Consider the following 19,415-nt stretch of genomic DNA (forward strand, 5'->3'; position numbering starts at 1 on the left):
ATGTTTTCCAAGCCATATGTTGCTATAGGGCTGATTTTTAGATGAAAGAGTTTTATGGCCGTTTCTAAAGACAAGTTTCTCAGGTGCTTAATGTCAGATATTGCTTTCATAGATGCATTTAGACGGTCTATGAGATGGAGGGTAAAAACATTACCTTGGGTTTGAAAAATTACGCCCAAGTATTTAAAATGCTTTACGTGGTCTTCACAATAGAAGATTCCATGAGGTCCCCCTCTTCTAAACGTCATGGACATGAAAAATGTTTGTGGTTTCCTGGCCTTTACCCCCATTTTATTTTCATCTTACATTTTCTGCCTCCTTTTTTTTACCCATCCATGCAACATAGTGTTCATCACTTTCTTCTCAAATTCATCACTGATAAGACATAAGACATATCCAATGAGTCGTTCAAAAGAGTCAGTTCGTTCATGAACGACCCATCACTACATATCTACACGACATCATTACCAGGACGAACGACTATAAAACAAACTCACGTTTATATTTTAGCACGTAATTATGGAACTATTTTTGACACATTCTTTCACATCCAACTCCCAACTACACTTTTAACGTTGAATAATAAAGAGGAAAGCGCACACGCGCAACGTTGACTGTATTTGTACACATTTGAGTGTGATAGATATCATACGATGTTTTGTAGCAAAATACTAGTCTCTGTCCAAGTTTTGTTCGGAGTGAATTTCATGCATATTTTGTGCTATTCTTCTAAATTAAAAAAATAAATATTTGTACACATTTTCCTTTTCTTTTAAAGTAGTACTCTTTATCCAAAATCTTTGCCCAAGAGCAACTACATTGTAGATGGTCTTGCTTTGCCCTCATCTATCGATTACGTATCGACTTGACCTACAACCGTTGAAATGACCGTTGCTGCCAAGGCTGGGTGTTGGAGTTGGTCAGTTGGTGTTGTAGCAGACCCGTATGCTTTGAATGTGACCGTGCCTTGTTTGGGACTATACCGTACGTGAAATACTGCAGATTGTTTGTCGGTGATTCACTTTAATACCAACTATAGTGCAGATTTGTGAATAAAAGATAGTACTGTCGCATTTTCCGTGTATTTATCTGTTGTATTTGTGAGTTAATTTGACATGTCATCTTTAGAATCCTTCAAATTTCTTTCAGGAAATATTAGAATGTGAATTCTCAGTATTTGATTCTTGGAATGGGCGAAGAAAATATTCGTAAGAGAGTTGTAACGAGTTTTGGCAAAGCTATTGATTTGGAACAAAATAATTGTGATTTGGTGAGTGACAGCTTTTAAAATTAAGATAGAACATCTTTATTTGGGTACGAAGTAATATAAGAAAGCTAGATGTTTTAGTATAGGCTACATAATGTTCTGTGTTTTTATTTTATATTAATAAGAAAAGCGCACAAACGTGCCAAGAGTTAAGGTTCTATTTTTTTTTTGCCCTGTCTTTTCCAATGAATTGTTTGGAACTACCCCTTCATGGGATGACTCAGTAAACTGACTTTACCCTTGATCACTATCCTCTCCCACGACCAACATTATCACTAATCATTCATCTGTGAGACTACGAAAATGAAACCATCAATATCTCCAATTGTCACCTTTATGCACATTATAAAAGTAAACCAAAACTTAAAAATACACATATACAAGCACACTTTTTTATTTTCAAAGTCGTAAAAGTTACTGCATGGACAGTATTTCTTCGATTCTTGATCACTGCACATCTCCATCGTAACCAATACAGTAAGAAAACATCAGTTTCAGTACCGGTATGTTGAAAATGGAAAATTGCACACATTTTCTTTCTACACTGTTCCGAGTTCAATCTCTACCACTGCATTTTCTCCAAAAACATCAATCTGCATCACACTTAATGACCATTGTGAAAATGAACATGGGATCATGTTTTTCATCAGCAGGTTGGTTGAGAAGTGCATTTGTATTCTACTTTAATCGTGTCTTATTAATATTTGCGAATGATGGTTCACTTTAAGGTCTGTCTATGTGCTCTTAACTACCTACATATCACTTAAACGCACTATTCAGGTATTTGATCAGTGGTCACCACATACTGCCTGACTGCAAGCAGCGCAAAAGAAGTGAGCCTGCAGCTTAAAAAGAGAAAAGGCATGTTTTCTTCCTGTAGGGTTTCTCTTGTTCAGGTTTTCATATTTCTGCATTTACTTGGAGTATTTCACATAACATTACTCTCATCGGTCGCAATGTAGTTGGCTGCGTAAGCTGGTGACGAAGGTGAGGTGTAATCAGATAATCACTCGGCTGCCGTGCATATTCCATTAGCGAGACTGGTTTTTTTCCTTTCTTCAGAATATTGTGTCAGTATATTGGGTGAGTCCGCTGTGCCTGACGTTTCTGCTTTAAGACATCCCTATGAACTCAGTGGGGTGATGGTCGATTTTCCTTTGCCGCGTCATCACTGCACGACTTCTGCAAAAACATGTATGCGACAGGTATTTACGCAACACATCAAACTGTCATACGATTATGTAAATGTATATGCCAACTATAAGCTTTCGATTGGTTATGAAATTATCGCTAAAAGCGATGGCATACTGATAGAAAACGTGTGTGAGTTTGTGAAGCGGGACGTAGTTTTACACCAAGTAAGCTTTCTGATAAACTGGAGGCAACAGTCGCCTTGGTGTAATGGACTAACCACAGATGTGTTGATGCATGTTGCGTTGGTAGGTGTGTTCGAATCCCACAAGCGATAAATATTTTAATTCACATTTTAAACTTTGAGGATCAGATAAGAGGCTATTCATGCCACATTCGACCAATAGCATGCATGTTGAATGTGTAGTGGCCTGACACTTGGTGTAGCCTAGCAGTCCTGGTCATTTCTTCGCTATGTATTCAACAGATGAGTATGTTGACATGCTCCTAATCTACAGTGAAGCAAGACAGAACGAACAGGAAGCACAGCACCTGTACCAGGAAAGATTTCCACACAGACAACAACCAAATGCAAATACATTTAGGAGGGTGGATCGACATTTTTGTACAACTTCGTCGCTTTCCCAAACAGGTCCTGTTAGAGAGGCACCAGTTATGTGCGGTAAACTGCTGAGATGGTTTTGGACATTTTCCGGGAGAATCCTCACACAAGTACCCGGGCAGTAGCACAACAGGCCAACATCAGCCAGTCGTCTGTTGTAAGGCATTCCAGTTTTTTTCATCTGTATCATCACCAACTTCATCAAGAACTCGATGGATGAGATTTCGAAATTCGTGTTGATTTCAGTGCGTGGATACTGACGCAAGTGGCAAATGATCCAACGTTTGTATCTCACATTTTATTTTCGTACGAGGCACATTTCATAATAATGGCTCTGTGAATAGTCATAATACTATCAAAGGGTAGGAAGGGTCCACCTATTCAATACTATTAGTTTGTATATTGTCTTATAAAACTGTGACTAGTTTCGAAATGTTATTTAGACTTCATCAATGGTTTAAATTAAGACCATAAATTGTCATATCAGTGTTTATATCATTATTGGTTATATGTGTGCTTATGTCTTCCAATTGGAACGTGGCTGAAGATGACCCAATATATATGGGGTCAAAACTAGTCCCAGTTATATAAGACAATGTACAAACTAATAGTATTGAATTAGTGAATCCTTCTTACCCTTTGATAGTGATCAATTGTCAATACGGACCATAATGAAATTCATAACTTATGAATCATCATAATATGCAGTACTGGAGTGTTGAAAATCCCCACTGGGTAAGGCAGGCAGCATTTCAGGCGCGATGGGGAGTAAATCTCTGGTGTGGCATACTGGATGATCACCTAATTGGACCATATTTCTTTGAGGATCATTTGACAGGACCCCGGTACCTACAGTTTCTTAAAGACGAACTACAATTGCTGCTAGAGGATGTGCCCCCGGGTGAGCGTGTAACCATGTGGTATCAACACGACAGAGCTCCCCCTCACATGTCAGCAGATGTTTGCAATTACCTGAATGTTACATATCCTGGTCGATGGATAGGAATGGGAGGACCTAACACCTGGCCTGCTAGATCGCCCGATTTGATGCCACTGGACTTCTTCCTATGGAGCTATTTGAAGGATGTAGTGTACGCTTAGCAGTCAGAAAATCCTGAAAGCCTTCGAAACCTTATTACGGAAGCCTGTGAATCTGTAACATCTACAGTGCTACAAAGAGCCTGAATGGCAGTTCAGTGGCGTGCTGAAACATGCATTACTGCAGAATGCCATCTATTCGAACACTTACTGTGTTAACAGGCTGTTGCTCAGTCAAGCGGATTCAAACCCCCAACCATTCTATCCTCATCCAGCCCTGCTTATAAAACATCCACATAAGCAGCCCTAATGGCCTCGTCGTCGGCCACTACTCATATCCAAGTATGTTTTTCACTTGCAATTCATGTAGAGTCCGTTTTGTGTAAATGACGAAGACTCATCAGGCCAATTCTTGCATAGAACGTGCAATTACATTTGGCACACCTGAGAGAAGGGGGTGAACATGGTTGAATTTTTCTGAGTTTTCTTCTGAGACGAGCCTCTGTTTGCAGTCTTCGACGCTCAGTTTCAAACTGCAGTACAGCAGTGGATGTGATTGCGCGCCAGCGAAGGCGATCTTCAGCAAGTGTGTGCCAGTTACTGGGGTCAATGTTGGTGCTCTTGAAGGTTTTTTGAGCTGATCCTTGTAGCGTTTCAGAGGTGCGCTACGTGGCCTCTTGCCAGAACTGAGTTCACTGTATAGTATCTGTCGGGGTAGCCTATTGTCATCCATGCATTGGACGTTTCGCAGAAAACTGTGTTCTGCGTCCTCAGAACAAATCTCGACTGTCCACGAGAAAGACTTCTTAAACAATGACACTTTGAATTTCGGAACGTTATAATAGAAGTGGAAATGGTACGTTCATTCGCCACCAGATGGCCCCCAGGACGTGGCACAACGCTAGCGTTCGAAGCATGTACTTCTATTATAACGTTCTGAAATTCAAAATGTTATTGTTTAAGAAGTCTTTCTCGTGGACAGTCGAGATTTCTTCTGAGGACGCAGAACACAGTTTTCTGCGAAACGTTAAGAATTTCACCTTATTTTCTTGACACGGCATAACCCCAAAAGCCTATACACTATCATGTCTATAAGTACGGGCCGTGAAAACATTAATGGCGACACCAGTGACGTTCGGTGGGATGCCTAACAGCATAAACCGTTAAGCGCGACTGACTCGCCCGGTATTATGTAACCCTGTACAAGGAACATTTTTATTATTCAGAAGTAAATGCATAGAAGGCAGCGTTGGATCCTTCTTCGACAGTCCATACCGTTGCAAGTGATAAAAATCATTGTGTCCGTATTGAAGATACTGAATTTGACTGATGATGCCCTCAATGAAGGGCGAAACATGTCTCAAATGGAATTAATAATAAATTCCTAATGTTTAAAAATTTATATGTATTGAATAGGTGACACATTAAACCCTTTAGCATCCTACATTAAGTCCATACCATTGCGTTATTGTTAACCATTCATTTCTCAGATGACGGCACTTCTGTAATTCTAAAATAAAATTAGGCATAAAAAGAACTGCCACGCTTTCTCAGGTTAGGATGCATACTGGGAAAGGAAAGCAAAAAATGTTGACAGAAGGGTGGGGGGAAGAACATTCATCTCTCCACGTGTCGTCCAGCAGACAAATGGTTAATGATGTAGAGTTAAGGGAATATTTCTAGAACTGTACATTTACTTCTGTAAACTGTTGTACTGTAAGAATTCAATGTAAAAGTTTCCAGAAATGAGCTAGGACACTTTACGATGCAATGTTGTTAATATCACTGCCTTTCCTTCTTTACTGGTATCTGTAGAGTGTAAATTTTGGATGGTCCCATAAATTCTTACTTTTCACTTTGTATTTATCTTTCAGATATTTGAAGCCAAGTGTACAATGTCGTTCAGTATTATTTAATTTAATTCACATTATTCACAATACAATATTTTAAGGAGCTTCCGCCTCCAGAGTGTAATGATTAGCACTATTAGCTGTCATCCATGGAGGCATGGATTTGATCCCTGGTACTGCCAAAGATTTTAAAATGGCAGGAGGACTGGTATATGATTAAAATGGTACAGGCATCTCACCTCCATCATGGCGTGTGCCTGAAAAGAGCTGCACCATCTCAGGACAAAGACACAAGATTCCTTTTTACTGTTTACAGTTTACCATCACTGATCTCTTAAACCATTATAATCTGGACTGGGTCTTTTCCTACCTGTCATATTGGAGTCCCACAATCATGGACAGTAGTCACATTATTTGATTCCATAGCCATTTTAACTCGCACCTCCCTATCTGATGAGAATTCAGCATCCTATTGCAATATTATGCAACATGTATGACTATGTCTTTCTTTGTGGTGGGAAATGAAAGCTGCATTCTTCATTCAGAGCTCTGCAAGATGATCGTTACTTCTAACCTAATTCATTATAGCTCTACAGAGTAGTAAAGTAACACTTTACTAGCTCATCACAGTTTTAGGAAGCTGAAAATCGTGCAAAAATGATGTGAAATTATACCCGTTCCTAAAGAAGGTGAGAGGAGACACCCTTCCTATATGCTTGCCAGGGACCCACTAACCCACCCCTAGAAGTATACTTACTTATATAGAAAAATTAATCCCAACCCTGTGGTATGTCAGTGTTCCATTGGCTGCAGGGCAGTTTCTACCATCTCCGACAGAGCTCGCATCATGTGTGGCCCACTGTTATGACCGCTAATGTCCCCAGACCCCATTTGTTTTCCTCTAGCCTAATGGTCTTTTTCACTAGCCGAACCTTACCAATCCAGCCCAGTGATCTTGCTACTAGTCGGACCTAACCGATCTTGCCCAGTGGTCTTTGACCAATGTTCCTAAGGTGGCAGCCGTGTGTAGCATTCGTCATATGAGCTGGGCCAGGTTGGATTCTTTACCTCTGTTTTACAAACTAGTTACTAAAGTTTTACCAGTAATAATTATTTATGATGTATTACCTGCTTCCTTACAACTTGAAATTCCATAGAGCAGACGTTGTTCATCTCCAGTAGCCTGCTCTGTGAATTCTTCCCCACAGATAACAAAATGTAGGAGTTGAAGATCCAGAGTTGAAGTAGTAGAGTAAGTAATAAGTTAGGGGATAGTGGTGACTGTAAAAAGAGAGAATAATAATAATAATAATCTGGGAGATAGTGGATTTGAACTCCACTGTCGGCAGCCCTGAAGATGGTTTTCTGTGGTTTCCCATTTTCACACCAGGCAGATGCTGAGGCTGTACCTTAATTAAGGCAACGACTGCTTCCTTCCCGCTCCTAATCCTTTACTATCCTACTGTCGAGATAAGTCAGTACAGCGTAAAGCAAATTCTCAAATTACTTTCCAGTAATTTGAGAGGATGCTACAGTAGATCTTGGTGAATTGATATTTGTCTACAATTGATGGTACCATAGGTTACGTACTCCATGCGACACTGCATAGTGCAGAATATAAGCATGCGACAAGTCACCTTTTTTTAAAAATTCTATATAATTTTATGTTAATTATTTACATTTTATAACATACTTGTTTTGTATTGTAGGCATTGAACACAGAATTTTAATGTAAGGATTTTCTCTTAATAATAATTGCCCTTTTTAATCAATAACACAAAACATTTTAAATTATGTTCATTTAATATAGTGACCATTGCAATGAAACATTCTTCTCCAATACAGAGTCATCGTAAGTGTTGGATCAGTGATCATACGTGGCAGCTCATAGAACAGCGGAAACAACTGAAAGTAACAGGCTTGCACATTCAAGACAGATACTTTGAGCTGTGTCGTGAAATTCAACGTAATTGCTGCTTAGACAGACATAAGTATCTGTCAGGAATCGGTGAAGAAATTGAAGCTCGTGGCCATCACAATGAAACACGAGATATATACCGGAAAGTAAAACAGCTGTCAAATAAATACAAACCTCGTGTATGGTCCATAGAAGATTCTAGTGGTCATGGGATACATGATTTTGAAATTGTTTTGAACAGATGGAAACAGTACTGTAAGGAGTTGTACAAAGAAGATACAGTACAGCCGATGATTGAATGGCGAGATTTTGTACAAGAACCAGACATCTTACTTCAGGAAACAAAAAGGGGAATTACATTGTTGCAACCGCACAAAGCACCGGGTTCTGACAACATAACAGCTGAACTACTGAAAGAGACGAACAATATTGGTGCTCAAATTATCACAGACATTTGCAGTAAAATATGGAGAAATGGCAAATGGCCAGCTGACTGGGTTACATCCATTTTCATCTCCTTGCATAAAAAGGGCTCAACAATGAAATGTGATAACTATAGGACTTTATCGTTAATCTCACATGCTAGCAAGATCATGTTGTATATCTTGAAAGACGGACTCCAAAATTATATTTGTTCACAGATTCTCCCTGAACAAGCTGGTTTCGTCAAAGGGAAATGCACAAGAGAACAGCTGCTGAACATCCGACAACTAATCGAAAAGATTAGAGAATTCCAGCTTCCTCTGATCATTTGCTTTCGAGACTATAGGAAAGCCTTTGACTGTGTTCAATGGAAGAAACTTTGGCAAGTGTTATTGGAAATTGGAGTTCCAAAACATCTGGTTGATAAAGAATCTATATGAGTCTAACACAGCAGTTGCCAGGATAAATGTCAAGATGTCTGAAATCTTCAAGACACAAAGGGGCGTTCGCCAAGGCTGTATATTGTCACCCCAGCTTTTTAATATTTATGGCGAGTACATCATGAGAACTGCATTGGCTGGATGGACTGGTGGATTTCCTATTGATGGCAGAAAGTTATCGAATCTCCGATATGTAGATGACACTGTATTGATTGCCATGGATGAGGCAGAAATGACAGAGCTTTTAGACTGTGTCAGAACTGAGAGCATCAGTTGGGTTTGCAGATCAACATACAAAAGACAAAAATTATGGTAGTTGATAGGCCTGGCACTCAGTGCCTTCAGCAAAATGGAAATGGTTTCAGAAATGTTGTACCTGGGTGCCATTATAACTAGCAACAGCAGCTGTGAAATAGAGATCAGGAGAAGGATTGCCATGGCCAAGAACATTATGTCTCAGTTATCTCATATTTGGAAGGATCGCTCCATTTCTGTAAAGCTAAAGATGAGACTAGTACAGACACTGGTATTCTCTATCTTCCTCTATGGTGGTGAAACGTGGACTTTACGAGTTTCAGATTTGAATAAGATCAACTCATTCGAGATGTGGTGCTGGAGAAGAATGCTTCGCATTCCTTGGACAGCATTTTGAACCAATGAATTCATCATCAAGGAGCTGAACATCAGTACCAGGTTATCGGCAAAATGTCAACAGAGGATTCTCCAATTCTTTGGTCATATTATGCGTCGTGGAGAAGGAAGTCTTGAAAAGCACATAATCTTGGGAAACTTGCCTGGAAAGAGGGAGCGTGGGTGAGCACCTATACGCTGGACAGATGGCATAAAACATGCAACAAAGACATCGTTCATACAATCTACCCGTATAGCAGAAGACCGTGGAGGATGGAAACGGGTACAAAGAAATATCTTCAGAGATCACGATCCTCAGGATTGAAGGACCGATATAGACAGACAGACATTTAATAAGAATGATTTCATAGAACCTGATGCTGTTCTTATACAAACAAAACATGTCATTCTGTTATTAAAATGTTTTGCTAGAAATATAGTTTCTGCCCTGCAAGGTTTATAACATAATATTTAAGTCTTAGAGCTGCAGTTTTTACGTGGGAATCGTAGAGGAGAGATGTGTTCATTACGCTTACCAGGGACCAACCCACCTGCTCTCAGAAATACATTTTTCTTTTATAACATTATGTAATGGTACACTCATAACTTCTGCGCTTACTATCACTGTCATTGGCTAAAATATCATAGAATATGATGTCATTTCCACAAATTAAGAGACAGATTTCGTTACCAACCGTCGTAGAATAAAAAATGCTTTAGAGGCCCGCAAAGTTATAAACTGTCATGGCGTCAAGACGGTAACATTACTCTTTCTGAATTGCTCCCCTTTTCTTAAAACCATAATCACTCTGGGGGTTTATGTCCTCACACCCTCTTTGCTTTATGGGACCTACGGTATTCTTTCTAGCACACACATCACCCACATCTTTCCTGCCTTCAAGATGGCAACAGCACCTAAAAAGAATTAGTTTTCCTGTGTAACTCAATTTCACATTGTGTCCGCACTTATCACCAATCCTTGTACTTGTAATTAAGTTAAGACGTTCCAAAAACTCATCCTGATACGTGTAATTAAGTTATGACCTTCCAAGAAATCTATTAAATTAAGATTATCCTTAAAATCAACAGCAAATTGCATTAACTTTACTTCACACCCTGCCACACAGATCCTTAAACCAACAGAGTATGAAAAGCAGCAGTTGGCAACAATATAGTTCGACCTATCTTAGCGTACAAGTGGAAAACCGAAGTATTAAACAAAGGACAGTTAAGCCGTGGCTTTGCGTGCGCCACATAGTGGTGCTTGTTGCTACTAGTATTGTGGGGCGGACACTATAGTTATAAAACCAAATAAAAATAAGAGTTATTACACCTTTTCAATACAAATTAAATAGTGTTTATTAAATAAACATTTAATGGGACTGGTTTTGACCTATTTAAAGGTCATCTTCAGCCATATCGCATGTAGAACAAAGTATTTGAAACACTGTTGTTTTAAAGATGGTCTTAAAACATAGAAGTTCAACTCACATTTTACTAAGGCAATACTTTGCATATATGCTCAATTCTACATCTCATCAAGATTATGAATGATTTTAAAGTGTATCTACACTTCACAGTGATAAGAAGAATATCATAAGACTTCTACCACAACAACACTATAGGCTACATATATGCCCATTTCCACATCTCATCAAGACTGTGAATTTTGAATTGTATCCGTTCTTGAATACTACTAACCAGGCAAGTTGGCCATGCGGTTAGGGGCGTGCAGCTGTGAGCTCGCATCCGGGAGATAGTGGGTTCGAATCCTACTGTCGGCAGCCCTGAAGATGGTTTCCCATTTTCACACCAGGAAAATGCTGGGGCTGTACCTTAATAAAGGCCATGGACGCTCCCTTCCCATTCCTAGGCCTTTCCTGTCCCATCGTCGCCGTAAGACCTATCTGTGTCGGTGCAACGTAAAGCAAATAGAAAAAAAAGTATACTAGGAAGAATATTATAAGACTTCTTCTTCTCGTATATTCGTATACAGCTAAGTGAACTAATTTCTTACAACAAATGTGTTTTCAGGAAATTCTATAAACAATTTTTCATAGTGTTTAACTTATATGTTTTTTGAGCCCATCTTTAAAACAGCTGTGTTTCATATACTTAGTTCTACACGCGATATGGCTGAAGGTGACCTTTAAATAGGACGAAACTAGTCCCATTAAATGTTTATTTAATAAACACTATTTAATTTGTATTGAAAAGGTGGAATAACTCACTTATTTGGTTTAATCAAAGTTCAGTATGGACCCATAAAATGAAATTCATTTCTCTACACCAGAGCTGTCCAACGTTCGTTTCTACGCGAGCACATTCACATGATAATTAAAGGTATGTGGGCGCCAGGTACGATTCCACTAATTTGACTACTGTTATCGGTACTACAATGACTATATAATAATAATAATAATAATAATAATAAATCTGGAATTAAAAATTATATGAAAATATATTTACTCACATAATCAATGTAAAATCTGGCACTGCATGCTCACTGCAAGTTGAGGATAGTCTGGTGTGTAACTGGAACAGGCTACTCTTAACGCATCATCCAGGTGTGAGTCTGTCAGGCAGGATCGGTATTTGTTTTTTATTATGTTCATAGTCGAAAACGCGTCTTCACAAAGATAGTTATGAATTTCATGTTTTTGGTCCGTATTGAACTGAGAATAATATATAAGTAATAATAATAATAACGTAAATGTTTCCACCTTTTCAATACTACAATATATTCACAAAATTACAAAATTATACGGTACTAGTTTCGACCCATCTAGGGGTCATCATCAGCCGTATTGGAGCAAAGATCATTTGTGGCGAAATCCTAAGACAATATTATTTTAAAGAATAACAAGTGAAATGAGATGTTATGGTAATAGTTAATAATACAAGGAATATACATACTAAGAGGTTTTTAACAAAGAATAAAGTATAAATGGGGTGTTGTAAAAATTATAATCATGGAAATCAGTAAGTTCTTGTATTGAAATGAAATATGGCTTAGGAAGAGGGCTTAAGGTGGGGCTGAAGGGTGCGGGAGAAAGTGTAATTGTCTTGGAAAAGTACCTTTGATTAAATTTAGGATTGGGTTTAGGTTGGCTGCATTATTGTTTCTGAGGAAAGTGATAAATAGATCGAAGAGTATGTTGGGTTTCTCTGAGATTTCATTGAGATTGTGACTGGCATTAAAGTATTGGTCTAGGTGTATGTAGTAATTTTCCATTATGTTCAGTAAAGGGCCCTTGTTTGCTAATACCAATATTGAACAAGACATGGACATCCTCGTATTAGCAAACAAGGGCCCTTTACTGAACATAATGGAAAATTACTACATACACCTAGACCAATACTTTAATGCCAGTCACAATCTCAATGAAATCTCAGAGAAACCCAACATATTCTTCGATCTATTTATCACTTTCCTCAGAAACAATAATGCAGCCAACCTAAACCCAATCCTAAATTTAATCAAAGGTACTTTTCCAAGACAATTACACTTTCTCCCGCACCCTTCAGCCCCACCTTAAGCCCTCTTCCTAAGCCATATTTCATTTCAATACAAGAACTTACTGATTTCCATGATTATAATTTTTACAACACCCCATTTATACTTTATTCTTTGTTAAAAACCTCTTAGTATGTATATTCCTTGTATTATTAACTATTACCATAACATCTCATTTCACTTGTTATTCTTTAAAATAATATTGTCTTAGGATTTCGCCACAAATGATCTTTGCTCCAATACGGCTGATGATGACCCCTAGATGGGTCGAAACTAGTACCGTATAATTTTGTAATTTTGTGAATATATTGTAGTATTGAAAAGGTGGAAACATTTACGTTATTATTATTATTACTTATATATTATTCACAAAGATAGGTTGAACGAAAACAAGATTGCATCTTCAGAGCAACACTGTGGGTAATGGGATATTTTTTACTGTCCACCAGAGTCCAGAAATTGCCACATGCTGCATAGGAGGATTTCAAAGAAAGGTCTGACTGAAGGCTTAAAATTTCCATTTCTAATTCTTCAGGATTATAATTTTTGAATATTTCACACACCCTCCCTCCAAGCTCACAAACGTCAACAGAAGTGAAGGGATTATTGACAAACATGATCACTGGTTCAAGCATTGAAAACTGGCTAAATCTGCTACCAAATTCGGACCCAAGAGTTTCAAGATGTTTAGCAAGAGATGAAAAATCACGCTTGCCGCCATTTACTGTATCTACCATATTTTTCAAATTTGAAAAATGTGAAAGGGAATTTCTATTTAAATAGACAATCCATACCTTAAGTTTCTTTTCAAATGCATTGGCAATACTTATCATACCTGAAATATTATGATCTTTTCCTTGCAATTTGAGATTTAACTCATTTAATTTTGAAGTGATGTCTGCCAAGAATGCTAATTTGATTAGCCAAGATATATCATCAAGTTCGTGAAAATATTTCCCAGGAGATGGTTTCATAAAGTCTCGTATCTCATCCAGCAGGTAGCAAAACCGTTCGAGTGTTTTCCCTCTACTAAGCCACCTTACGTCTGCATGAAGGATGACGTCGCCCTACTCCGAATCTGACATACTGAAAATATTTCTGAACAATCGATGACGATTAGACGATGATCTTATATAATTCACGACATGGGTTACAGTTTTCATGACATCGAACTTTAAAACATTTGCGCATAAAGTTTCTTGGTGAATAATACAGTGATAAGAAAGAAATTTTGGAAATGATTCATCCTTAGCGCAAAGAGAAAGAAATCCATTATTTCTACCAGTCATAGACGGTGCCCCATCTGTTGTTATAGCGACAAGCTTTGACAGTGGTAAGTTACTCTCTGTGGTGAATTTAACAAAAGCATTAAATATGTCTTCTCCCCTAGTACGTCCATGAAGTGGCAATAGCTTGACAAATTCTTCTTTTACTGTAAAATCATTAAAAACCATTCTAGCAAATACACACAACTCAGCAGTGTCAGACATATCAGCACTTTCATCAAACTGGAGTGAAAAATGTTCACACGATTTCAGATCCTGATGTAATTGAGATTCCATATTATTAGAAATCTGTTCAACCCGTCTAGCAACAGTTTGGTGAGACCACTGAAGGCCTTTGATTGAAGATATCAATTCAGATTTATCTTTGTGAGATTCGAACGAGATTCAATGCCATTTAGCATAGCTTCTTTCACTACTTCCCCATCACTGAAAGCTTTTTTCCTTTTAGCTAGGACGTAACAAACTTTGTAAGAAGCTATTGTCACGTTACACGTTTGCTGAACTGGCTTCTTAAACGCACTTTGTTGCAATGCTAATTTAGATTTTAAGTCTCACTTTGTGTTTTCTTAGTTCAGAATTAACAGGAAATTCACTGTCAAATTTTTTGTGATTAGTCAAAAAATGTCACTGTACATTACTTCTTTTAGGAACAGACACGCTAGCATTACACAATACACACACCGACTTTCCTTTGTTTTCAATAAAGCAATACTGGTCCTCCCATTCACTGTTAAAGTTATAATTTCTTTGCCTTTTAGCCATGTTAAGAAGAGTTATGTTTAATGAAATATAACTGACTAGCTGATGTACCTGTGCTTCGCTACGGAATTTTACCTTGTATACAGAATTCTAGGTTAGGTAGTGTACACGTTGTGAGCAAGATTGTATTAAATTGCATAGCTCTTAACGTTACTCTATAAACGCGATGGGGAATTCACCAAACGTCTTTTCTCATATGAAGACTGGGTTAGAGCATTTTCATTGTAAAGGTAGGCCCGCTTACCTACCATCAGTCACAATCAGGATGAGGAGTTTTTATTATAATGTCAGACACTCACATTCCACCTGCCTTTTTACATCCTCAGAAAGACTTTTAGTGGTTTACCCAACTGAAATGAACATAGCTCACTACAATGACGTCAGTAGGAATGGCGCGATTAAAAGCAATGCTTCCATATGAAATAGTCGATCAAATTAAAAACCACACTTTTAACGAAAGCTGCTGATCTGATAGTCCAAAGTTCCAGAGCTGGAATGACCAAGCAACAGACAGCCGTGATCCGTGAACACCCTTCGTCTTTTTTCGGTGGGGGGAGTCTAATAGTGGGGAGTACCAGGGCAAAAACTATGTCTTTTTACTAATCTGTTTCCTAGGAGCAACTGATGAGTTAGAAAATCCCAATTCAATACACTGACGGCGGAAAAAATCTACCTGACTTGGAGGCAAATTTTTCCTCCAAGCCAGAGAAGAAACCCCCTCCCTCCTCACTGCTAATTTGGATTAAAATGAATATAGAATTTAATGAAAGTGAAGAAGAAGAAGAAGCTTTTCTTAAGAAACAGCTCGTTTCTGGGTTGAATTATAGGTTGTTTTGTGAATTGTGGAGCTATACTTTGGAATAGACCTAAATTGTAATTCTAGACCAGGTCATACTACTACTACTGCTGCTGCTGCTGCTGCTGCTGCTGCTGCTGCTGCTAAGTGAGCCTCTGGCTTAAGTGGGTACACTGCTCATTCAAAACAGCTCGTCAGAGTACGGATCGAATAGCTGGAATACTATGATGAACCAGTATGTTACGTACCAGCAGTATCAGAAAATGTATGAACGAGCGGGATGGCATGCTAAAGAAGAAAGTTTTCTAACTCCCTTGCCATTTCCCGCCAATATTCAGTCAGGCTGTTTACTTGGTACACAGCAGTAATCCCATCTATCGAAGTTGAGTGGAAGTATAAGAGACAAAGAATATCACAACAAACAATGGTCAATATAATTTTATTATTGCTCAATGTTATGCGCTTTCGATATTGTAGGCCTGCATAATTAGTTTTCTTCCGACTCTGAAATACCACTCTTATCATAGTCGGTACAGAAAAACTGAATAAAACACAAATGATCGGAAATTATATTCTCTATAACTTTTGTTATGTAGTAACATAGGTATTTAAAAATTAAATTTTAAGAGTCTTCCCCTGAACTTCAATTTCATCCAGGGTGAATAACATTTTTTATAGACTAGATTGTTTCTTATTACCCGACTCTATAGGCCTATACCGATTTTCATTAAATCCTGTTAACCCATTTTCTCGTGGCTCGGCGTTGATATGGACTTAGCAACAAAAATACAAATTCATGAATATCTGTGTTATCATAGTCGGTGCGGTAAAAATGTATAAGACATAAATTAACGGAAATTTAATTCTATATAACTTTAGTTATGTATTATTTTTCGATAGGACCATTAATAATATAAATATCTGAGAATTAAATTTTAGGCCTTCCCCTAAACTACCATTTCACTCAGTGCAAATAAAATGATTTATAGCCTAGATTTTAGCGGCTCATCCCCCGACTTCACATACCGATTTTCATTAAATTCTCTTCAGCCGTTTTCTCGTGATGCGTATACATACAGACAGACAGAAATTACGAAAAAGTAAAAAGTGCATTTCCTTGTTACAGTAGACATGACCGATACAGAAATACTGTTCTTTTCAAATTCTGAGCAATGTACAGACAAAACTCTTATTTTATATATAGATTATAAACTGAATAATTTAAAGTTTAAATAGTAATGAAAAAAAAGCACACGAAACATGTTGAATGTACAACTTATCACAACACAAGGCACTCAAAACGTATTCCATAAGCCCTGCATAAGCTCACAAGTAATACTAAATGTTCGCCTGAAAGCTAGGAACTGGGATCATTCCAATTGCAAGACTTTAATAATGCTTATTGAAGATAAAAGGTTTCCACCTATTCAATACACTGACGTAGTGATTCAATTAAGATATCACATATTTATTATAAACATTATGGTGTACATTATGGTACCGGTTTCGGCATCTCGCGTGCCATCATCAGCCATTGAGGAAATTATTGCAAGGTATATTGGATAAATTCATAAACTATTAGTACAACATAAAGTATATACAGAGCATACTATTCTGATTAGCGAGTCTTACTTTATATATATGTATATATACATTAAAATATATTTACCGAGCTCGATAGCTGCAGTCGCTTAAGTGCGTCCAGTATTCAGGAGATAGTAGGTTCGAACCCCACTATCGGCAGCCCTGAAGATGGTTTTCCATGGTTTCCCGTTTTCACACCAGGCAAATGCTGGGGCTGTACCTTAATTAAGGCCACGGTCACTTCCTTCCAACTCCTAGCCATTTCTTGTCCCATCGTCGCCATAAAACCTACCTGTGTCGGTGCGACATAAAGCAACTAGCGAGAAGAAAATATATTTGACTTAATAGCAAGGACCAATTAATCTTTAGAAGCGTCTTAAAACACAATATTATCTTGTATGTCAAAAAATTCTGTTAACAGTTAAAAATGTCTGTAATTGGCCTAGAAAAGTACAAGGAGTTCCTTATAAAATTTATCATTAGTCCTTTAATAACATCTGATGTGTTGAATACATAATTTCTAGAACATTGTTCTTTGGTTAAGGTATGAGTTGTACGGTTTTATGTAAAACAGTCACTATATACAGTTATAAGATTAATATCGTGTACAAATTTACCTTCGTATTTTAAGTATCACAGTCTTTGTATGACTATTATGAAACCTCTAGTTGTTGATATAATTTAAGCTTGAACTCTGCACTCATAATATTGTTCAAAAAGTAAAATTGTATGGCTGAGGCCGTATATTGATGGCTGAGATCTTGAAAAATTGTTTCAATGTCAGGTGGAATGGACAGGTTAATACTGATCTCGAACCAGCACGGACCTGTAGCTCGATGTAACTGCGTGTGGTATTTGTGAGGAACTGAATTGTGAAGTGTCAAGCAACTAATAGTACTAATAGTTTATGTATTTATCCAATATACCTTGCAATAATTTTCTCAATGGCTGATGATGGCACGTGAGATACCGAAACCGGTACCATAATGTACACCATAATGTTTATAATAAATGTGTGATGTCTTAATTGAATCACTACATCAGTGTATTGAATAGGTGAAAACCTTTTATCTTCAATAAGCATTGTAAATCTCGATTCAATACGGACCATAATGAAATTCTTAGTATTAAATAAGACTTTAATAAATCGTTTGTTCATTTGTTGGGATTAAAGTAACTTTGTGGGCAAATTGGGTGTCCCATTGTCGTCCTGGTGAAACTCTGTCATGGTAGGTAGTTTATGGCATTGCAATAAAGTGAATCATAAGGAAGCGGTTCTGTTTGGCAGAATAAATATGCGGCTATATTTGGCTCCGTGAGTAGAGAGGGCCTTATACCTGCCACTAGCCCCCCCCCCCCCCCACAGTGAGAGGTTTGTGGAGGATTTCCCTTTGTCGCAACTACTTACATGTCGAATAGCTCTCTTTCTGAACCTTTCTTCTATCTCTTCACTAATTGCGGACATGAGTCAGTTAGGCCTAGATCACATTTATGGCTTACTCAGAGCTCTTTGTGTATTTGGAGGTACGGATATAACAAATTTCCTGACTTTGAGGATGGTATTTTTAAGAGAAAGTAAGAATATTTATTGAAATGCAAAAGTGTTGTTTTCAAATATTAAGTAAAATTTAATTTGGAAATTAATTGCGAAGGGCGCCATAAAAGGGCACCTTGGGCACCGCGTTGGACAGGACTGCTCTACACGATAGTTATGCCAATAGGGAACATGCATGATTCGGAGTTTTAATTAAAAATATGCTAATCTGATTCAAAATTGCATGCAGAATTCAAAAATGTGATCATAATGTACAAATAATAACTCCAAACATGGTAAAAATCTACGAAAATGTCACGTCACGCAAGTACGCGATCTCATTGGCCTGACGTCATCGTACAGGTTGGCTGAATTAGCAGACGAAATAACACATAGTGTGCTGTGAGAAGCAGGATACACTTTGCGTATTTCTACTTTACGTTAGTGTCTAGTATGGTTAAATTCGAGGTCTATACATTGGATAATAATCTGAGTGGTATATTTTAGACTTAAAATGAATCCTGCGCAGACAGTGAGGCAGAAAACTTATAAATGGTGTAGAGTTCCGATGTGGTGAGGAGGGCCATTACCTCGCCCAGGCGGCCTCACCTGTTATGCTC

General features: G+C 37.9%; 1 protein-coding gene across 3 annotated transcripts in view; it reads left to right on the forward strand.

Moving 5' to 3' along the window:
• Positions 1-882: 882 nt before the first annotated feature.
• The window catches only part of LOC136881856 (VPS9 domain-containing protein 1), a 176,408-nt gene continuing 157,875 nt past the window's right edge, over positions 883-19,415 (forward strand). The window contains exons 1-2 of one of the 3 annotated variants that reach the window (XM_067154296.2): positions 883-984; positions 1,150-1,270. In XM_067154296.2, coding sequence (XP_067010397.2) covers positions 1,190-1,270 — 81 coding nt within the window. In that variant the 5' untranslated portion in view covers positions 883-984; positions 1,150-1,189. Of the gene's footprint in view, positions 1,014-1,149; positions 1,271-19,415 lie in introns of all 3 variants that reach the window. The other 2 variants (XM_067154303.2, XM_067154313.2) reach the window with 2 other exon arrangements.

This window comes from Anabrus simplex, chromosome 1, assembly GCF_040414725.1.
Source record: "Anabrus simplex isolate iqAnaSimp1 chromosome 1, ASM4041472v1, whole genome shotgun sequence".
NCBI classification, from domain to species: domain Eukaryota; kingdom Metazoa; phylum Arthropoda; class Insecta; order Orthoptera; family Tettigoniidae; genus Anabrus; species Anabrus simplex.